This window comes from Ovis aries, chromosome 6, assembly GCF_016772045.2.
Source record: "Ovis aries strain OAR_USU_Benz2616 breed Rambouillet chromosome 6, ARS-UI_Ramb_v3.0, whole genome shotgun sequence".
Classification (NCBI taxonomy): domain Eukaryota; kingdom Metazoa; phylum Chordata; class Mammalia; order Artiodactyla; family Bovidae; genus Ovis; species Ovis aries.
Window position 1 is genome coordinate 17,626,484 of NC_056059.1, and position 16,284 is coordinate 17,642,767.

General features: G+C 43.4%; 1 protein-coding gene across 2 annotated transcripts in view; it reads right to left on the reverse strand.

The window, feature by feature from the left end:
- The window catches only part of LOC101120834 (cytochrome P450 2U1), a 19,835-nt gene extending 7,052 nt beyond the window's left edge, over positions 1-12,783 (reverse strand). For both annotated transcript variants that reach the window (XM_042251155.2, XM_027970824.3), the window contains exons 1-2: positions 12,223-12,783; positions 106-741 (exon numbers count right to left, since the gene is read on the reverse strand). In XM_042251155.2, the coding sequence (XP_042107089.1) occupies positions 106-741; positions 12,223-12,712 (1,126 nt within the window). In that variant the 5' untranslated portion in view covers positions 12,713-12,783. The remainder of the gene's footprint in view (positions 1-105; positions 742-12,222) is intronic.
- Positions 12,784-16,284: the final 3,501 nt, after the last annotated feature.

Sequence of the window (16,284 nt, forward strand, 5' to 3'; positions counted from 1 at the left end):
CTGAAGACGTTGCTTATTGATAGGAGCCACAGGATCACCAAGGTTGTTGATCCTGATTTAAATATCCTGGTTTTGCCATGAATAAAGGAAACATCTGTTTATTACCTTGAATGTTGGGGTGCAGTGACATATACAGGAGGCACCAAAGCAAAGAGTTCGTTGTGGTATCTGTGCCAGCAATGAAGAGATCGCCAATGATATAAAATAAGTAATCTTCATCAAAACCACTACTGCTATTATTTTTCTTCTCCTCCTCCACATGGAGAAGATACATGTCGATGAAGTCCTGAGGGTTCTCTACATCCAAAGACTCTCGATGGTCTTTGATGATTTTTTTAAGGAAAATGGTTAAATCCTTTTCAATCTGTCTTAATTCCTTAAATGGTCCAAAAGGAAGGTAATAGAGCCAGGAGCATATGTTGACCAGGAGGAGCTGGGTGTTCAGACAAATTTCTAATGCTCGTGACATAAAATTAAGCATTTTCTTAAATTCACTATTGGTGTAATCAAAGCGCCGACCAAAGCACAAAGAGCAAATGATGTTAGAGACGGCGTTGTTGACGACGGGGAAAGGGTCGAAAGGGGTTTCTCCGTGCTTTTGCATTTCCTCTTTCACATATTTGAACTCCTCGATAATCTTGGGCTCCAAGCTAAGCTTTCCCAAGCCAAAATGACGAAGAGTTGAATGAGAGAACTTCCTCTGTTGTTTCCAGACTGGACCATAACGTGCAAATACAATCCCTGCAAAAGGAAACCAAGGAAAGAAGGTGAGACAGCAAAGCTTGATTTAATACTGACGAGGACCAACCATGAAGTGGACTTGTATTTCTCAAGCCACTTGTGCAAAGCTTGTATATGTATAGATAAGGACCACCAGCCAAGAAGAACGCCTGGCAAACTTTAGCTGTCCAGATAGTGTATGTTTCTAATAACAAAAATCATACCTAATTTCATTAGAAACCTTTGCTAAAAAGCTTATTATAACAACTCCGGGTGAAATAAGAGAAAACAAGACTCGATTTCTAGAGTTACATAAATTTCAAAATCTTATTTTCTTAAAGTGAACCCAGACTTAGAAAATGTCTCAAGCTAGGTACACCCATATTCTAAACATTATGAACAGAAGAAGAAGCACAGTAACACAGTGCACAGGAGGGCAGGGACAATATCTGAGTTTGCTGCTGCTGCTAAGTCACTTCAGTCGTGTCCGACTCTGCGTGACCCCATAGACGGCAGCCTACCAGGCTACCCCGTCCCCGGGATTCTCCAGGCAAGAACACTGGAGTGGGTTGCCATTTCCTTCTCCAATGCATCAAAGTGAAAAGTGAAAGTGAAGTCGCTCAGTCGTGTCCGACCCTCAGCGACCCCATGGACGGCAGCCCACCAGGCTCCTCCGTCCATGGGATTTTCCAGGCAAGAGTACTGGAGTGGGCTGCCATTGTCTTCTCCGAGTTTGCTCATCATTAAAATCCAAACTTCTGACACAGTGCTACATACAGAGGAGGAGCCTGTTAAATATTAGCTGAATAAATCAGTGACCCAACTGAATTAGAACACTGCTCATCAAAGCTTGGATCAAAGAACTGGCAAGTAATCTAAAATGCCTGTTGTTGCAAACAGCCCGAATTTACAAGCATCTGAACTCTAGGACATTCACAACCACATCTTATTTGATTCTCACTTCCGTCATACATCTTTCACCATCCTCTCAGATGTTGTATCAAACTCTTCTCAAATATTCCTTGCTTCCTCTCACTTATTTCATCCTCCTCTTTTCCATGGTGTGCTTTATTGTTTCAGCCAGTTCTCCTCCTTCCTTCCCATTTTTCATCTACTTCATTCTTGCTGCCTTCAAGGACATGCTTCATTCACTTAACAAATATTTCTGAATGCCTACTATGTACCAGACACTGGGATGCTGTGAATACAGCTGAGAATGAAATAAAGACCTCTCGCAGTGGTTAAGCCTGTCTATGTAAAACGATTCTCAATAAAAAAGCAGCCACATGGTCAAACGTTCTGAATGATTTATCAGGTTCATTTTCCTGCCTGGAATCTTCCACACATCTGCTCAAATATGATATTCTTTCTAGGCCTTTTGTTTAGGTGTTTTATGACTTCCATTTGTCATCATCTACAAAATTTTGGGGTGGGGGGTGCTTCCCAGGTGGTGCTAGTGGTAAAGAACCAATGAGACATGGGTTTGATCCCTGGGTCGGGAAGATCCCCTGCAGGAGGGCATGGCAACCCACTCCAATATTCTTGGCTGGAGAATCTCATGGACAGAGGGGCCTGCTGGGCTACAGTCCATGGGGTCAGAAAGAACTGAACACAAATGAAGTGTTGTAGCGCAGAGTAGAAACTTTTTGGACCCTCCTGTGTTGAACCCATTTCCCTGGAATCTATGTCTTTTTCTTCTTTCACTACTGTATTTTGTTGAAGCCTATCCTCTAGTAGTTTCCTGGGAAAGGAATTCATCAGAGACAAATTTCTAAAGATTTTCAGCAAATGTATTAACTGTACCTTTCCCCCTCCATCAGAATTTTGAAAAGATTGCTAACAGTACATTGATGTGTCATAAAATTGCACACCTTCAGTGTGACTAGGTATGGCCAAACTCCTCTCCAAAGTGGAGAAGACCCCAAAAGTGTGCCTACCAGAAGTATATTAACGATCTCATCAAATAGCTGCCATCGCTTGGCAGTTATCAACATTTTATTTTTGCCAATCATAGGGCTGAAATGTATCTCATCTGATTTTTATTTGCATGTCCCTGATTGTTACAGTGAGTTGGAACAGCTTCTCATATGGCTATTGCCCAAGTTTCCTATTCTGTGATTTGTACTTATAAACTGTGCAATTTTCTTCTTATATATTCTACATGCAAAGCAGATATTGTCTTCCATCACGTGAACTGCTTTTTTCATGTTTTCATGCTACTACTTGATAAACAAGTTTTAAATATGAAGGTAGTTCCATTTACCAATCTTTTCTTGGTGGTTTATTCTGTGTATCTTATTTTAAAAATCTTTTCCTACCACAGGTTCATAAATACAACTATTTTCGTGTAAAATTAAAACATTTTGCTTTCTGACATTTAGGTCTCTATAGCCTACCTGGAGTTTACACTTATGTTAGGTATTCCTACTTGTTGTGAAGAAGGAATCCACTTTACCCCCTATTTTGATAATCTGTTATTCAAGCAGCATTAATGGAACAGCTTCTCCTTTCCCCTGCTGATCTACACCACTTCCTCTGTCACACATTTGCTGTATACAGGCAGCTCCATTTACAGGTTTTCTAGTCTGTTTTACTGTATATTGTTGCTGTTGTTTAGTTGCTAAGTTGTGTCCAACTCTTTGGGACCCCATGGACTAGGGGATCTTCCCAACCCAGTGATCAAACCCTCATTTCCTGCATGCAGGATTCTTTTAACACTGAGCCACCAGGGAAGCCCACTAATTTTCAGACCTTTATCCTAATAAAGGATAGTGAAGGCTCTAAAAGGGTTTCCCAGGTGGCTCACTGTAAAGAATCTGCATGCCAATGCAGGAGACACCCCTGGGTTGGGAAGATCCCCTGGAGAGGGGAATGGCTACCCACTCCAGTATTCTTGCCTGGAGAATCCCATGGACAGAGGAGCCTTGGGCTACAGTCCACGGTGTTGCAAGGAGTCCGACACTATTGAGAGACTAACACTTTCGCTTTTCAAGGTTCTACAGTTGCCTTTGAGATCCACCTTAGCTGCAGTCCACAAGTATTGTTTGCATGTCTCTTCAATGCATTTGAAGTATAAAGTTCTTCTTCTGTTATGATTCTCTTTTGCCACCTAGGTTAACTGGCTTATGCTGATTTTTTACATCGATGAGGCTAGCTTTTTAGTCTAGAATGTGATCAATTTTAATTAACCTCCAAATAAAGTAGGGAAGAATTTTTATATACGCAATTATTGGGTATAAGGTCCTCTTTTTTTGAAATTAAAAAAAAAACTTTTAATTTTATATTGGAGTATAGCCAATTAACAATGTTGTGATAATTTTAGGTGAACAGCCAAAGGGACTCAGCCATACATATACATGTATCCAATACAATTGAAATTTAGCATTGTAAAATTGTCATTTTGAAACTAAAGAAGAAACGGAAAAGACAGTGATTTTTGCTTATTGTTACATGACCTTATTAAATCTTTTTTTCACATGAAGGACCAGAGCACTAAAAACTGATCCACTATGGGTGATAAATACACTAAGCCTGCCACTGTAAAGTCCTTTCCAGCAAAGAAAGCCAGATAACTGTTAGACTCAAATCTTCTTTATCCTTACCAAATTTTTATCCGCCTGATCTCTCAACTATTCAAATACTTACGTTAAAATCTTTTGCTCTAATGGTACTTGTCAATTTCTTTTTGCAATTATGTTTTTGTTATGTGTATATATGTATATATATAATATTTTAAGAATTAAAATATATAATTAAAATACACAAAAATTTTATATATCTCTGTACCTATGTTGTATATGCCAGACAACACTGTCAGCTACATTCAAATTTAGAAATATTTTATCTTCCTGGTTAAAAACAGGGTTCCTTTTATCACCATGTAATGCCTTCCTTATTCTTGGTTTCTTTGGTTTGGGGGCTGTGCTGGGTCTTCGTTGCTGCGCTCCGGCTGTCTCTAGTTGCGGCAAGTGGGGGCTACTCTGCAGTTGCAGTGCACAGGCTCCTCATTGTGGCAGATTTTCATCTTGCATGGCACAAGGTCATATCCCTCTGCCCTCACTCCCCTCCCTACTTCAAATCACTGGCTGACCAAGAGGTCACTAAAATCCAAAGTTCTTCAAGAGCATCTATTTTCTATTTTCTGCCGGGAGGGTGGTGGTGATAAGGAACTGGTCTAACTGTAGTTTATGCGCACTTCTAGCAAGTGCTGTTTCCAGCTCTCTGGCGCGTCCCTATCTCCTGTGATCACTGGTACTTCGGATTCCTTAGGAAGAACTGTACCACACTCCATTAGTACCTCCCCCTGTGGAAACTTAAGGGCGGTCACCCACCACACTTTGAAGTCATCTGCCAATCCTGTCTCCATTCTTTGTCTTCAGGTGTTGTGGTACAGGGTTATAGGTACATTTCATCATGGATGGGGTAGGTGCTTCTGTGCAAAGTCCCTCTGGTGTAGTGTGTGATTTTCAAGACAAAGAAGGAATAAAAATTTATGAACTACTTCTGAAACTAGACTCTCTTGTTTACTAAAGCCCCATAAACTATTTTCTAGGGAACCACAGCTTAGTCACACTTCCTGTCTTTAACCATGCCTAAACCTTTCGCTGCCGTCAGCATTCAGAGGCTGCGATACTGGGCTCCCTTCTCTTTCCTTGGAAAGCTATGGCCTCTCATTCTAACTTCAGGATTTTATCCTAATGTTAACTACCATCTAGTTTAAGATGTCACATATGACATCTCTGGTCTGTCCTATTTCTCAAGAGATTTTATTCTTTTGTTAGGTCCTCAGTCTGTATCACCTACTTATCATCTTTCAAACTCTCACCTTTCAACTCATCTTTAAACCCATACATTTGGATTTTAGAAACATTTTATCTAGCAAAATGCCCTCTATTAGTTTTTCCAATATTTATTTAAAGTCCCCTATGTGTCAGCTACTAAGGGCATATGGATTTAAAAGACATAGTCACTGTTCTCAAGATGCTTTGTTTTTTGAGGAACTGGATAAATCAACAACTCTAATACACTGTTTTACGCTGGACTCTACTGAGGTTGCATAGCATATTGAATGTTGTATGGTGGGTTGCACTAAAGTTGCATAATTGGTATGTATGGTATTGAATGTTGCATTGTTGGACTGTACAGGATTGAATGCTGTATGTTGGACTATACTGAATGTTCCATTGTTGGGATACATTGTATTAAATGTTGTATGTTGGAGGTTATTGAGGTTTCAATGTAGACAGAGGAAAGAGCATCCTGTCAGCTGAGTAAAAGCAGTGACATCTGAGTGATACTTCATTTGTAAATAAGGATGTATATGAAGGCACATTTTAGAAAAATGAAGAACTTGGGGGAAGTTAAAAAGGGGCTGGATTATCTTTAGGGAAAAATTCAGGTTTAGATAAGGCGGGGAACAGGAGGGAACTCTCTCAAGAGAGGCTGGTACTTGGGCGTTGGGTATTGACAACAACTTGACAGGTATGAGGACTTGCCCAGTAGCTCAAATGGTAAAGAATCTGCCTCAAATGCAGGAGACCTGGGTTTGATCCCTGGGTCAGGAAGACCCCCTGGAGCAGGAAATGGCAATCCACTCCAGTATTCTTACCTGGAGAATTCCAGGGATAGAGGAGCCTGGCAGGCTACCGTCCGTGGGGTTGCAAAAGTCGGACACAACTGAGTGACTAACACTTTCACTTTGACAGATATGAAGTGCAAGATCTAAGAGGTGTCCAAGGAGACAGTGTCTGAGAATGCCAGGGATGAGAGGCATGGACAGAATTAATGACATCAGGGTTTCAAACCTTGTAAATACCCTGGTCGGGAAGTCTTAGAGTCTTTGGAAGAGGTTCAGGCACATCTTCCAATTGTTGACACCTCCATTCTTTTTTTTTTTTTTTGACATCGGTGGCTCAGAGGTTAAAGCATCTGCCTGCAATGAGGGAGATCCGGGTTTGATCCCTGGGTCAGGAATATCCCCTGGAGAAGGAAATGGCAGCCACTCCAGCATTCTTGCCTGGGAAATCCCATGGACAGAGGAGCCTGGTGGCCTACAGTCCACAGGATCGCAAAGAGTCAGACACGACTGAGCAACTTCACACTATTCTTATGTATACAATGGTTGTCTACAAAGACTTCATCTCAAGAGGGATAGAAAAACACTGAAAAATAAAAACGATCGCACAGCAAAATCAGGACTCCGGTTTGGAAATGACAAAACATGCCCTCAATCTAGTTTGGCAAAAAGGCCAAGTAGGCTGTGGATGGAATCAAAAAGCAGAAAGAGCTGGGTGTCACCGCATCAGAGAGGACTCAATGCCACAGAACTCCTCTCCGCACCCACTTTCACTTCTTTCTGCCTGCCTTTCTTCTTTCTTACTGTGAACCAGCTTCTCCAAGAATCAGGAGCTACCCTGAGATGCCCATTCTCCCATTTTCACCACTAGAGAGAAAAGCCCTTCCAAAACCCTCTATTCTCTAGTTATAACCTGAAAAATGCTGGAGAAGGTCTCACGTGTTCATTAGTTCTGCCTTGAGGTTTTCAAACTATGCCATTCTGGTAAGTACAGTACTTCTTGGGTAGACTTGGCTCTGACTTAAAAAAGTTTTTTTATTTGAAGTAGAGTTGATTTACAATATTATATTAATTTCAGGTATACAAAATTAGTTTCAGGCATACAAGATGATTCTGTATTTTTAAATTATACTCCATTTAACATTATTATAAATATTGGCTATATTCCTGTGATGTACAATATACCCTTGTAGCTTATTTATTTCATACCTAGTAGTTTGTACCTCTTAACCTGACTTTGTAGCTTTATTAACTATTCCTGCTCAGGAACAGAATCAGATGGCTCAACAGGTTTGATGGGCATAGCTAATGTAGAACATCTTTATGGCCTACCTAGCTGACTATAGTTTTTATGCTTAAAAACAACATCAACTTGTCTAAGCACAATCATTTGAAAAACTCAAATACATAACTTTCCTACATGCTAGAACTCGTTGACAATGTGTTAAGTGAACAATTTCCAGCACATGACTGTTCATGAAACATTCCTTCTCTGCTAGTCTCACCAACTTTAGTAGCAAAATTCTTTAAAAGCAATTTCTTGTAAGAAACATTTAATAAGCCTATTGGTCTCCAGTTCCTAATAGCACCTTCTCTTATAGCCTACACATCCTCCTTCTGGACAATGTCACATTTTATAATGTTGCCATTGGAAACGACACTGAAGGGAGTGAGGAGGGAGTGAGGAATGTCTGGGCACTCCTCAAATCTTGCTGAGTCTCCCAGCCTTTCACTCCTGTGGCCAATCTCCTCCAAGCTGACCATGCCATCCACTTCCAGATCTATGAAGTCAACCCAGAACTCATCTGCTCCTTTGTCCCTTGATGGGCATCTTGAGATAAATTTACCTTCTCCTGTTTTATTCTTCACCTTTGCAACAATTCCATTTAAAGATTCCTTGACTATCTACCTTTTCCTGTGCAGATGGCCTATTGTTTATTCCAAGTAAAATCCATAAGCATTTCCCTTGTTACATATGGTTCTTGCTTTACCTTCTCCTGTCAATCACCTTCACGAGCAACAGAAATTTCTTCCAGCACATTTGCCCAACATACATCCACCAGAACACCAGAGCAGCATCGCCTCAGAAGTCCTAGCTGTGTCTTGGGGGAACTAATACTTTTAGGTCAGACACTGAAGCAGCAAATTATCCTGGGCACCCAAGACTTTCCCCATAAGGAGGGATCTAATAACAAGCTGTGATCCAACTAATACTTAAAAACTGCCTTGTTATATATAACAACTACCTTATATATGTAATAATAACCACCTTATTATATATAACTACCTTATGTAAATAAATGCTTTATAATATATTTATGTATAATAACTGCCTTATTATATTACATATAATAATAACTGCCTTATTATATCTAATAAAGCAGTTTTTAAGTATTAGTTGGATCACAGCTTGTTATTAGATCCCTCCTTATTTAGGAAAGTCTTAAGAGCCCGGGATACTTTGGTGCTTCACTTAAAGTATTAATTCCTCCAGGAGGCAGAGCCTATTGTATGGAGGAAGTCAGAAGGAGAAAGACAAACATTGTATATTAATGCATGTGTATGGCATCTGGAAAGATAGTGCTGACGAGCCTACCTGCAGAACAGCAGCAGAGTCATAGACACAGAGGACCGGCTTGTGGGCACAGTGGGGGAGGGGGGACGCATGGCGAGAGCACGCGGAAACACACACGCCACCATCTGCCAAACAGAGCTGGTGGGGATTTGCTGCTGACACACGGAACTCAGCGCAGGGCTCTGTGACAGTCTAGAGGGGTGGGATGAAGGGGCAGATGGGAGGGAGCTCTAAGGGGGAGAGGACACATGTATACCTGCAACTGATTCAGGCTGATGTATGGCAGAAACCAGCACAGTATTCTAAAGCAATTATCTTCCAGTTAAAAAAGAACTGCCTTATTATGGATTATTGACCAAACTATACAGCCACCAAGAAGGACCTCAAAGAAGAAAATCCAATTCTTACCTTTAAAAAATCAGGAGGAAAAGACAGGCTCGCAATAAAAGTGACAATACAATGTGGTAAGTACAACAATAGGTGCTTGGGTGCATGCATTCATTCATTTCTTGACTACCTATTCTGTGCCAATTAGTGGGGGTACAGTGGTTGAGATGACCTAAGTCTTTACCCTCACAGAGGTCACATTCTGGAGGAAGGTGGGGTTGGTAATAGGCTAAATGCTTTCAAAATGTTTAATGAATGAGTTTAGTGAAATATGAATGAGATTAAGTTATGATACTGGACAGTGTCTAAACTAGAAGTGAAAGGTGACATTTGACCTAAGAGATGATAAAGAGTTAGCCAAGTAGAAAGTTATTCCAGGCCCAAGGATAACAAAACCCAGTAGCCAGAGGCAGTCACCAACTTGCCAGGAATCAGCTTAGTGTGTCCAGAGCAGACACTACTTGTAATGTACAAGCAAAGAGAGAATAGAAAAAGATAAACTCCAAAAGGCAGACAGACGCCAGATCCTTTAGGGCATACAGGTCAAGAACAGGGTCAGAAGCAATTGGTTTCAGTGGCAGAGTGACATGATTGGTTCTGATTTGTGTTTTTTTTTTAAGAGATCCCTTTAATTGCTGTATATATGAATGATCGGAGCAGAAGCAAGCAGGCTGGTTAAGAGGTTTCTGCAGTAAGAGATGAGAACTGATTGTAGCTTGGATAAGCTGGAGATGGGGAAAAGTGGATGCATACAGCATGTGGATGTATCTGCAGTAGGAACTGACAAGACTTACTGACTGACTGGAAGGGAATGGGATGAGAGTTTAAATGAAAACAGTGGTATCACAGAGAAAAGAGTAGCGCACCTCTGCCTGGGAGGGTAGAGAAATATGTCATAGAACATGTCCTCAGAGAGGAGACATTGAAGCAGGTATGAGAAAACAGCGCACAAGTATTGGCGAGGATGTGGAAAACCTGGAGTGTGGGTCACTGCCGGCAGGAATGTGGGTCATCGCCGGTAGGAACGGAAAATGGTGCAGCTGCTATGGAAAATGGTATGGCAGTTAGTCAAAAATTAAACATAGAGTTACCTATGATCAAGCACTTCTGGATTTACACCCAAAAGAACTGATAGCAGCACTCTGAGCGGTTATTTGTAGATACACAGCAGCATTTTTCGCAACAGTCTAAAGACAGAAGTACCCAATAGTCCACCAAGGGAGAATGGATAAACAAAGTGCACTGCAAACGTTAAATTGAACAGCAGTCACTCTTAAAAAGGAAGAAAATTCTCACACATGCCACTAGATGGATGAACCTTAAAACATTGTATTGTATGAGGTGAAATATATCAGTCACAAAAGGATAAATACTGCATGATTCCACTGAAATAAATTACCTAGGATGGAAACTAGAATGGTGGTTGCCAGAGGTTAGAGGCTTTAATGTTCAGTGGGTGTTTAGTGTTTGTTCAATGGGTATAAAGTTCCAGTTTTGAAAGATGAAGAGAGTTCTGGAGATAGCAGTGATGGTTTCACAACGTTATTGACTTAATGCCGCTGAACTGTATGCTTAAAAATGATTAAGATGGTAAATTTTATGCTATCTGCACTTCACCACACTAAAAAAAAAAAAGGAGAGAGAGAAGAAAAGCAGGCAGAAGTTCTCCAGGTGGCCATGAGATCAGAAGAGAATTCCAGGGAGAAGCAGCAGCCTGTGTGAAGGCGTGGAGAAGGTGAGGTATGGACCACGACGCGCGTGATTTTCAGTAATACCAAAATTAATATTTTAAACATTAAAATATTAAGATCATCTTTACCATTCATTTAAAATCCTGATGCAAAAAATCTGGCTTAATCCGGGTGTAAAAAGCCTGAATCTCTTTATGCCACATTCCAAGAAGGGAAAGCAGTAGTTCATTTACTTAATGGTTACTGACTCCTACTTCCAGGGGGCACAATGGTGAAGTATCTGCCTGCCAATGCAGGAGATGCAAGAGACAAGGTGTTCAACCCCTGGGCCAGGAGATTCTCTGGAGAAGGGAATGGCAACCCACTCCAGTATTCTTATCTGAAAAATCCCATGGACAGAGGAGCCTGGTGGACTATACAGTCCATGGGGTCGCAGAGTCAGACGCGACTGAGCGCACACACACAACACTGCCACACCACTGCGTGCCAGGAAGGACCAGGAGTTACTCTGTCCTCCTAGATGTCAGTCTAGTGGTGAAGACACAACTTTTGAGCCCAAGGTTATAAAATTCTGAAGCCTCGGTACTGATTACTGCAGCGAAGGAAAAGTACTTTTGCAATTAAACAGGTTCCAACAAGGGAGCCTAACTTACCCAAGCAGAAGTGAGGGAAAAAACAAAACTCCCTGCAGGAAAGACACTGAAATTAACACCTGAGTTAAGGACAGGATTGGCACAGATGGAAAAATAGTCTGGGACCCGTGCCGGCCAACACAACAGAGGGAACACTGATAAACAAAGGGCAACTGTGATATCCGACTGCAGCAGATAAGATGTTTACTAACCCTTACAACTGCCCAACTTAGACTTCCATAAGCAGGAATCACAGAGGCTCTGAACCTGATGTATTAGGCTTGTCAATTGGCTCCTATCTTATCGGAAAATAATCACATTAAAGTCTTGCACTCAGAAGGTCAACGGTGTAAATATCCCTCTCTCTTTTTAACCAGGCCAAAGTTTCTCGTCAGGAACACAGCCTGAAGAGTGAGGCCCTGTTCTGGGAAGGAGTGAATACTCCTGGGGCAGATGGAGCCTATCCCAGCTGGACCGACGGGATCCAGGAGTGGGAGGCGCGCCTCCCTCCACCTCCGGCTGCAGGTGTGAGGCGGGCCGGGTGCGCGGCCGCAGGGGCACAGAACCCACAGCCTCTGCGCACCTGCAGCCCCAGCCGCACGTTCACACGGCCCGTGACCCCCGAGGCGCGGCCCAGCTCACCCTTCCCCTTGGTCATGATGGAGGTGAGCGGCACCCGCGGGCGGTCGCTGAAGACCTCGGCCTGCTGCACCAGCGCCTCCCGCACGCTGTGGAAGTCGTTGAGGACCACCACCAGGTAGTGGCCGATGAAGAAGCTAAAGATGTTGCCGTACACACGGCCCAGGTCGCTCAGGAGCAACTGCACGCCCTGGCCCGAGGCATTCATTCCTCCGTTTCTCGCCCGGCGATACGGCCAGCTCTTCCTTCGGAGAAAAGGCGGCAGCAGCACGAAGCCGAAGTTGCCCACCACGGGCCAGGGCGCGGGCCCCGGGGGGATGCCCCTCTCCGGGAGCCGCGACAGCCAGCTCCAGCCCAGCAGCGCGGCGAGGACGAGCAGCAGCAGCGCGCCGCCCGTGGGGTCCAGCCGCAGCAGCCCCGGGGGCGCGTGCAGGAGGCGCAGAGGCCAGGGCGCGTCCTCGGTGGGGGGCGGGGGAAGCCCGGGGGAGGCCATGGCCTGTGTGCCGGTGCCCGCACTCCCGGGCTCTTGCCGCAGACCCCACGAGAGGTCTCCCAGACACTGGTGCCGGGCCCCAGGGCCAACTCCCCTTGCCGCCTAGGGGCGGGGAGAAGACGCGGATGCCACTCCGGATTGGCTGCGCCCACCGTCTCCGCCTGTCCCTCCAATCAGCGTCGCCCGAGCGGAAACGGGGACGCGCTCGCAACCGCGCTTGTTGAGGTCTGCGGACCCGGCTGGGCTCGCGTCCTGAAAGTTGGTGGCTTAAGCCGGGTCGCGCCCCTCCGCTGGGTCGGACTTGGCAGTGACCTACCCCTGAGAAAAAGATGCTCGCGCATATTTACGCTCTGATTGGTTATCAGACTTCCTGTGTCCATTGTCAGTTGCGTGCTTAAACCGTGCCAGGTCAATAGGCCGTTCATATGACTCAGCCTAAACATTAGCACTTTAACCCTGAGCTGGGAGAGAGGTCCTCGTCCCGTCTCCTGGAGCAAAAGGACAGGATTGCTGCTTTATCTAAGGCGGGATTCGGAGGAAGAAATGACCCTTTGCTCCACCTAGAAACAGCAGGGTGATGGAAATGCAATGTGTAGAATTTGTAGATGTAGGTGACCAACGCTTTGGAAAGGAGGGGTGGGTAATAGTCGTGAGAGGCTGGGGGAGGGGGGGGCGGATGATGGAGTAAAGCGCGTAGAGCTTGCGGTTCAGTTCAGTTCAGTTCAGTTCAGTCGCTCAGTCGTGTCCGACTCTTTGCGACCGCATGAACCGCAGCACGCCAGGCCTCCCTGCCCATCACCAACTCCCGGAGTTCACTAGACGGTGGGAATATCTCTTTTGTGCGGAAAGTGAAAGCTCAGCGTGCGTTTCAGCGCGAGACCTAATCCAGAAATTTGCTTGGCGGGTTTAATTAGCTAACAATATAAAAAGCAAATTGGGCGAGGAGGGGTGACAGTATCGTTCTAAGTATGATAACAAACCAGAGATGCTGAGGTTGGCATATTAAGAATTGAGTAATGCTTTCCAAGTCTGTCTTTAATTTTCCATAATTATGGCTCCTCCTTTTTCTCTGACATTACACAAGATATAATTGCCTTGTTTTCCCAAGTAAGTCTCTTACTTCTGTGATGCAGATAGGAAGTATTATGGGCTGAATTGTGTTCACCTGAAATTCATGTATTGAAGTCCTAAGCCTACCTCAGAATGTGACTGTATTTGGAGACAGGGCCTTTAAAGAGGTAGAGTAAAATGAGGTTATATAAGTGGACCCTAACCCAGTATGACTGCTGTCTGTTTAAGAAGAAGAGATTAGGACAGCAACAGACACAGAGGGGAGACCATGTGAAAACACAGGAGGAAGATGGCCGTCTACAAGACAGGGAGGAAGGACTCAGAAGAGATCAACCCTACCAACACCTTGATTCTTAGATTTCTAGCCTCCAGAAACTGAGGAAGTAAGTCTGTAGTACTGTGTTATGGCAGCCCTTGCAAACAAATTCAGAAAGGGAGACCTTGTTCATAATACATACTATGGATAAATTATTTAAACATGAAACATATAGCTCATCCAGTGCTTCTTAAGGATGAATTTTCCCAAATGATATTCAGGCCTTTCTTGTCAGAAAAAGGAATACTTTCTGCTTCATCCATCCTACTTTAAATAGAGGAATAATATAATAATCAGCAGCAGTAGAAGAAAGGAATACCAAAAGATCTTTGGGGTGGGGAGAGAGGGAAAGGAAGAGGAGAGGAGTATTAAGGGAAACATTTTTAAATGGAATCCCCAAAGATCATTTAAACCACTCACCTTCCCACTGGAATCCTTCTTGCTGGATTTCAGCCAGAATTGTTGGTAACAGTATATCCAAAATATCTAAGTACTATTATTTTGTTATCAAGAGTGGTGTTAAATCTTTAAAAGAGAGGTGTTAAATTACTCTATTTGTAAAACTACAATTGTCCAGCTGGCTTGTAATTCCCTGGGAGGTAAATGCTACACAGGATACTCATCCAGAGTCAGTGAGCATGAACAGAGAGAGCTTATGGCTTAAGAAGAGTTTGCAAAATGCTAACGAAAGGACAAGTTGAAATACTAATTGTATTATTTAGTTGCACAACTCTACTAGCCATTTAAAAATTAATTCCTTCATTTCCTTTAAGTTCCTATGATTTGCTTCATATATACTCCTTCATACATACTTCCACATATAGTATATGGGTATTTCTGTGCATGTTCTCTGAGCATCCATTTGCCCTACAGGAAACTGGGTTAACCAATGTGCCTACATCAAGTGTAAGGATTACATGAAGTAATGAGCACAATGTCTAGCATTTAGTTTAGGCTCAATGAGTACAAGCTGTAATGGTAATAATTATCTCTGGGTCCTGACTCTACAGGTTGGTGGTATTGCCTTCCTTTTTCACCTCTTGCAACTTTACCTGCCTTTTCCAAAATTAGATTGTGAGACTGGCCAGTATATTAACTTGTTTTCTATATTCAGCCTTTCAGACTTGTATGATGAATAAATAAATAAACTGGCCCATCTTCAGTATTACCCATATCATTCTTCTCTAGTTGAATGTATTATGATTTTCCTGGAGAGGAGATGAGGGGAGGGAGGACCCTGAAAAGTACTGGTAGAAGGCAGAATCTCAATAGTAACAAAATCCAATTCTCAAAACTTTTTAAAGTAGGATCAGAACATATATTTTTGTTTAATGCCCAAACTGGTCCAGATGTCCTTCAACAGAAGAGGATGGGGATTAAGTTGCTCAGTTGTGTCTGACTCTTTGCAACCCCATGGACTGTAGCCTCCAGGCTCCTCTGTCCATGGGATTCTCCAGGCAAGAATACTGGAGTGGGTAGCCATTTGCTTCTCTAAGGAATCTTCCTGGCCCAGAGATCAAACCTGGGTCTCCTGCCTTGCAGGTGGATGCATTACCATCTGAGCCACCAGGGAAGCCCAAAATAGACTACTACTCATAAATGGCACCCCACTCCAGTACTCTTGCCTGGTAAATCCCATGGACAGAGGAGCCTGGTGGGCTGCAGTCCATGGGGTCGCTAGCAGTCAGACACGACTGAGCGACTTTGCTTTCACTTTTCACTTTTATACACTGGAGAAGGAAATGACAACCCACTCCAGTGTTCTTGCCTGGAGAATCCCAGGGATAGGGGAGCGTGGTGGGCTGCCGTCTGCGGGGTCGCACAGAGTCAGACACGACTGAAGCAACTTAGCAGCAGCAGCAGCAGCACTCATCAGTAAAAAGGTAAAAGTTATGATACACCCCACAGCATGATGATTCTAAAAAACCACTATTCTGAGTGAAAGAGCCAGGCATAAAAGTCTACATACTGAAAGAACTCATTTATAACAAGTTCTAGAAAGGCACACCTAACTCATGGTGGTATAAATCAGGGCAGAGGGCAGGACTGACTGAGAAAGGGACATGAAACATTTTTCCAGGGGGTGACGTGGAAATGGTTTATGTCTTGATTGAAGTGTTGGTTACCATGGGTATACACATTTGTCAACTCTTTGTGACCCCATGAATGGCAGCACGCCAGGCCT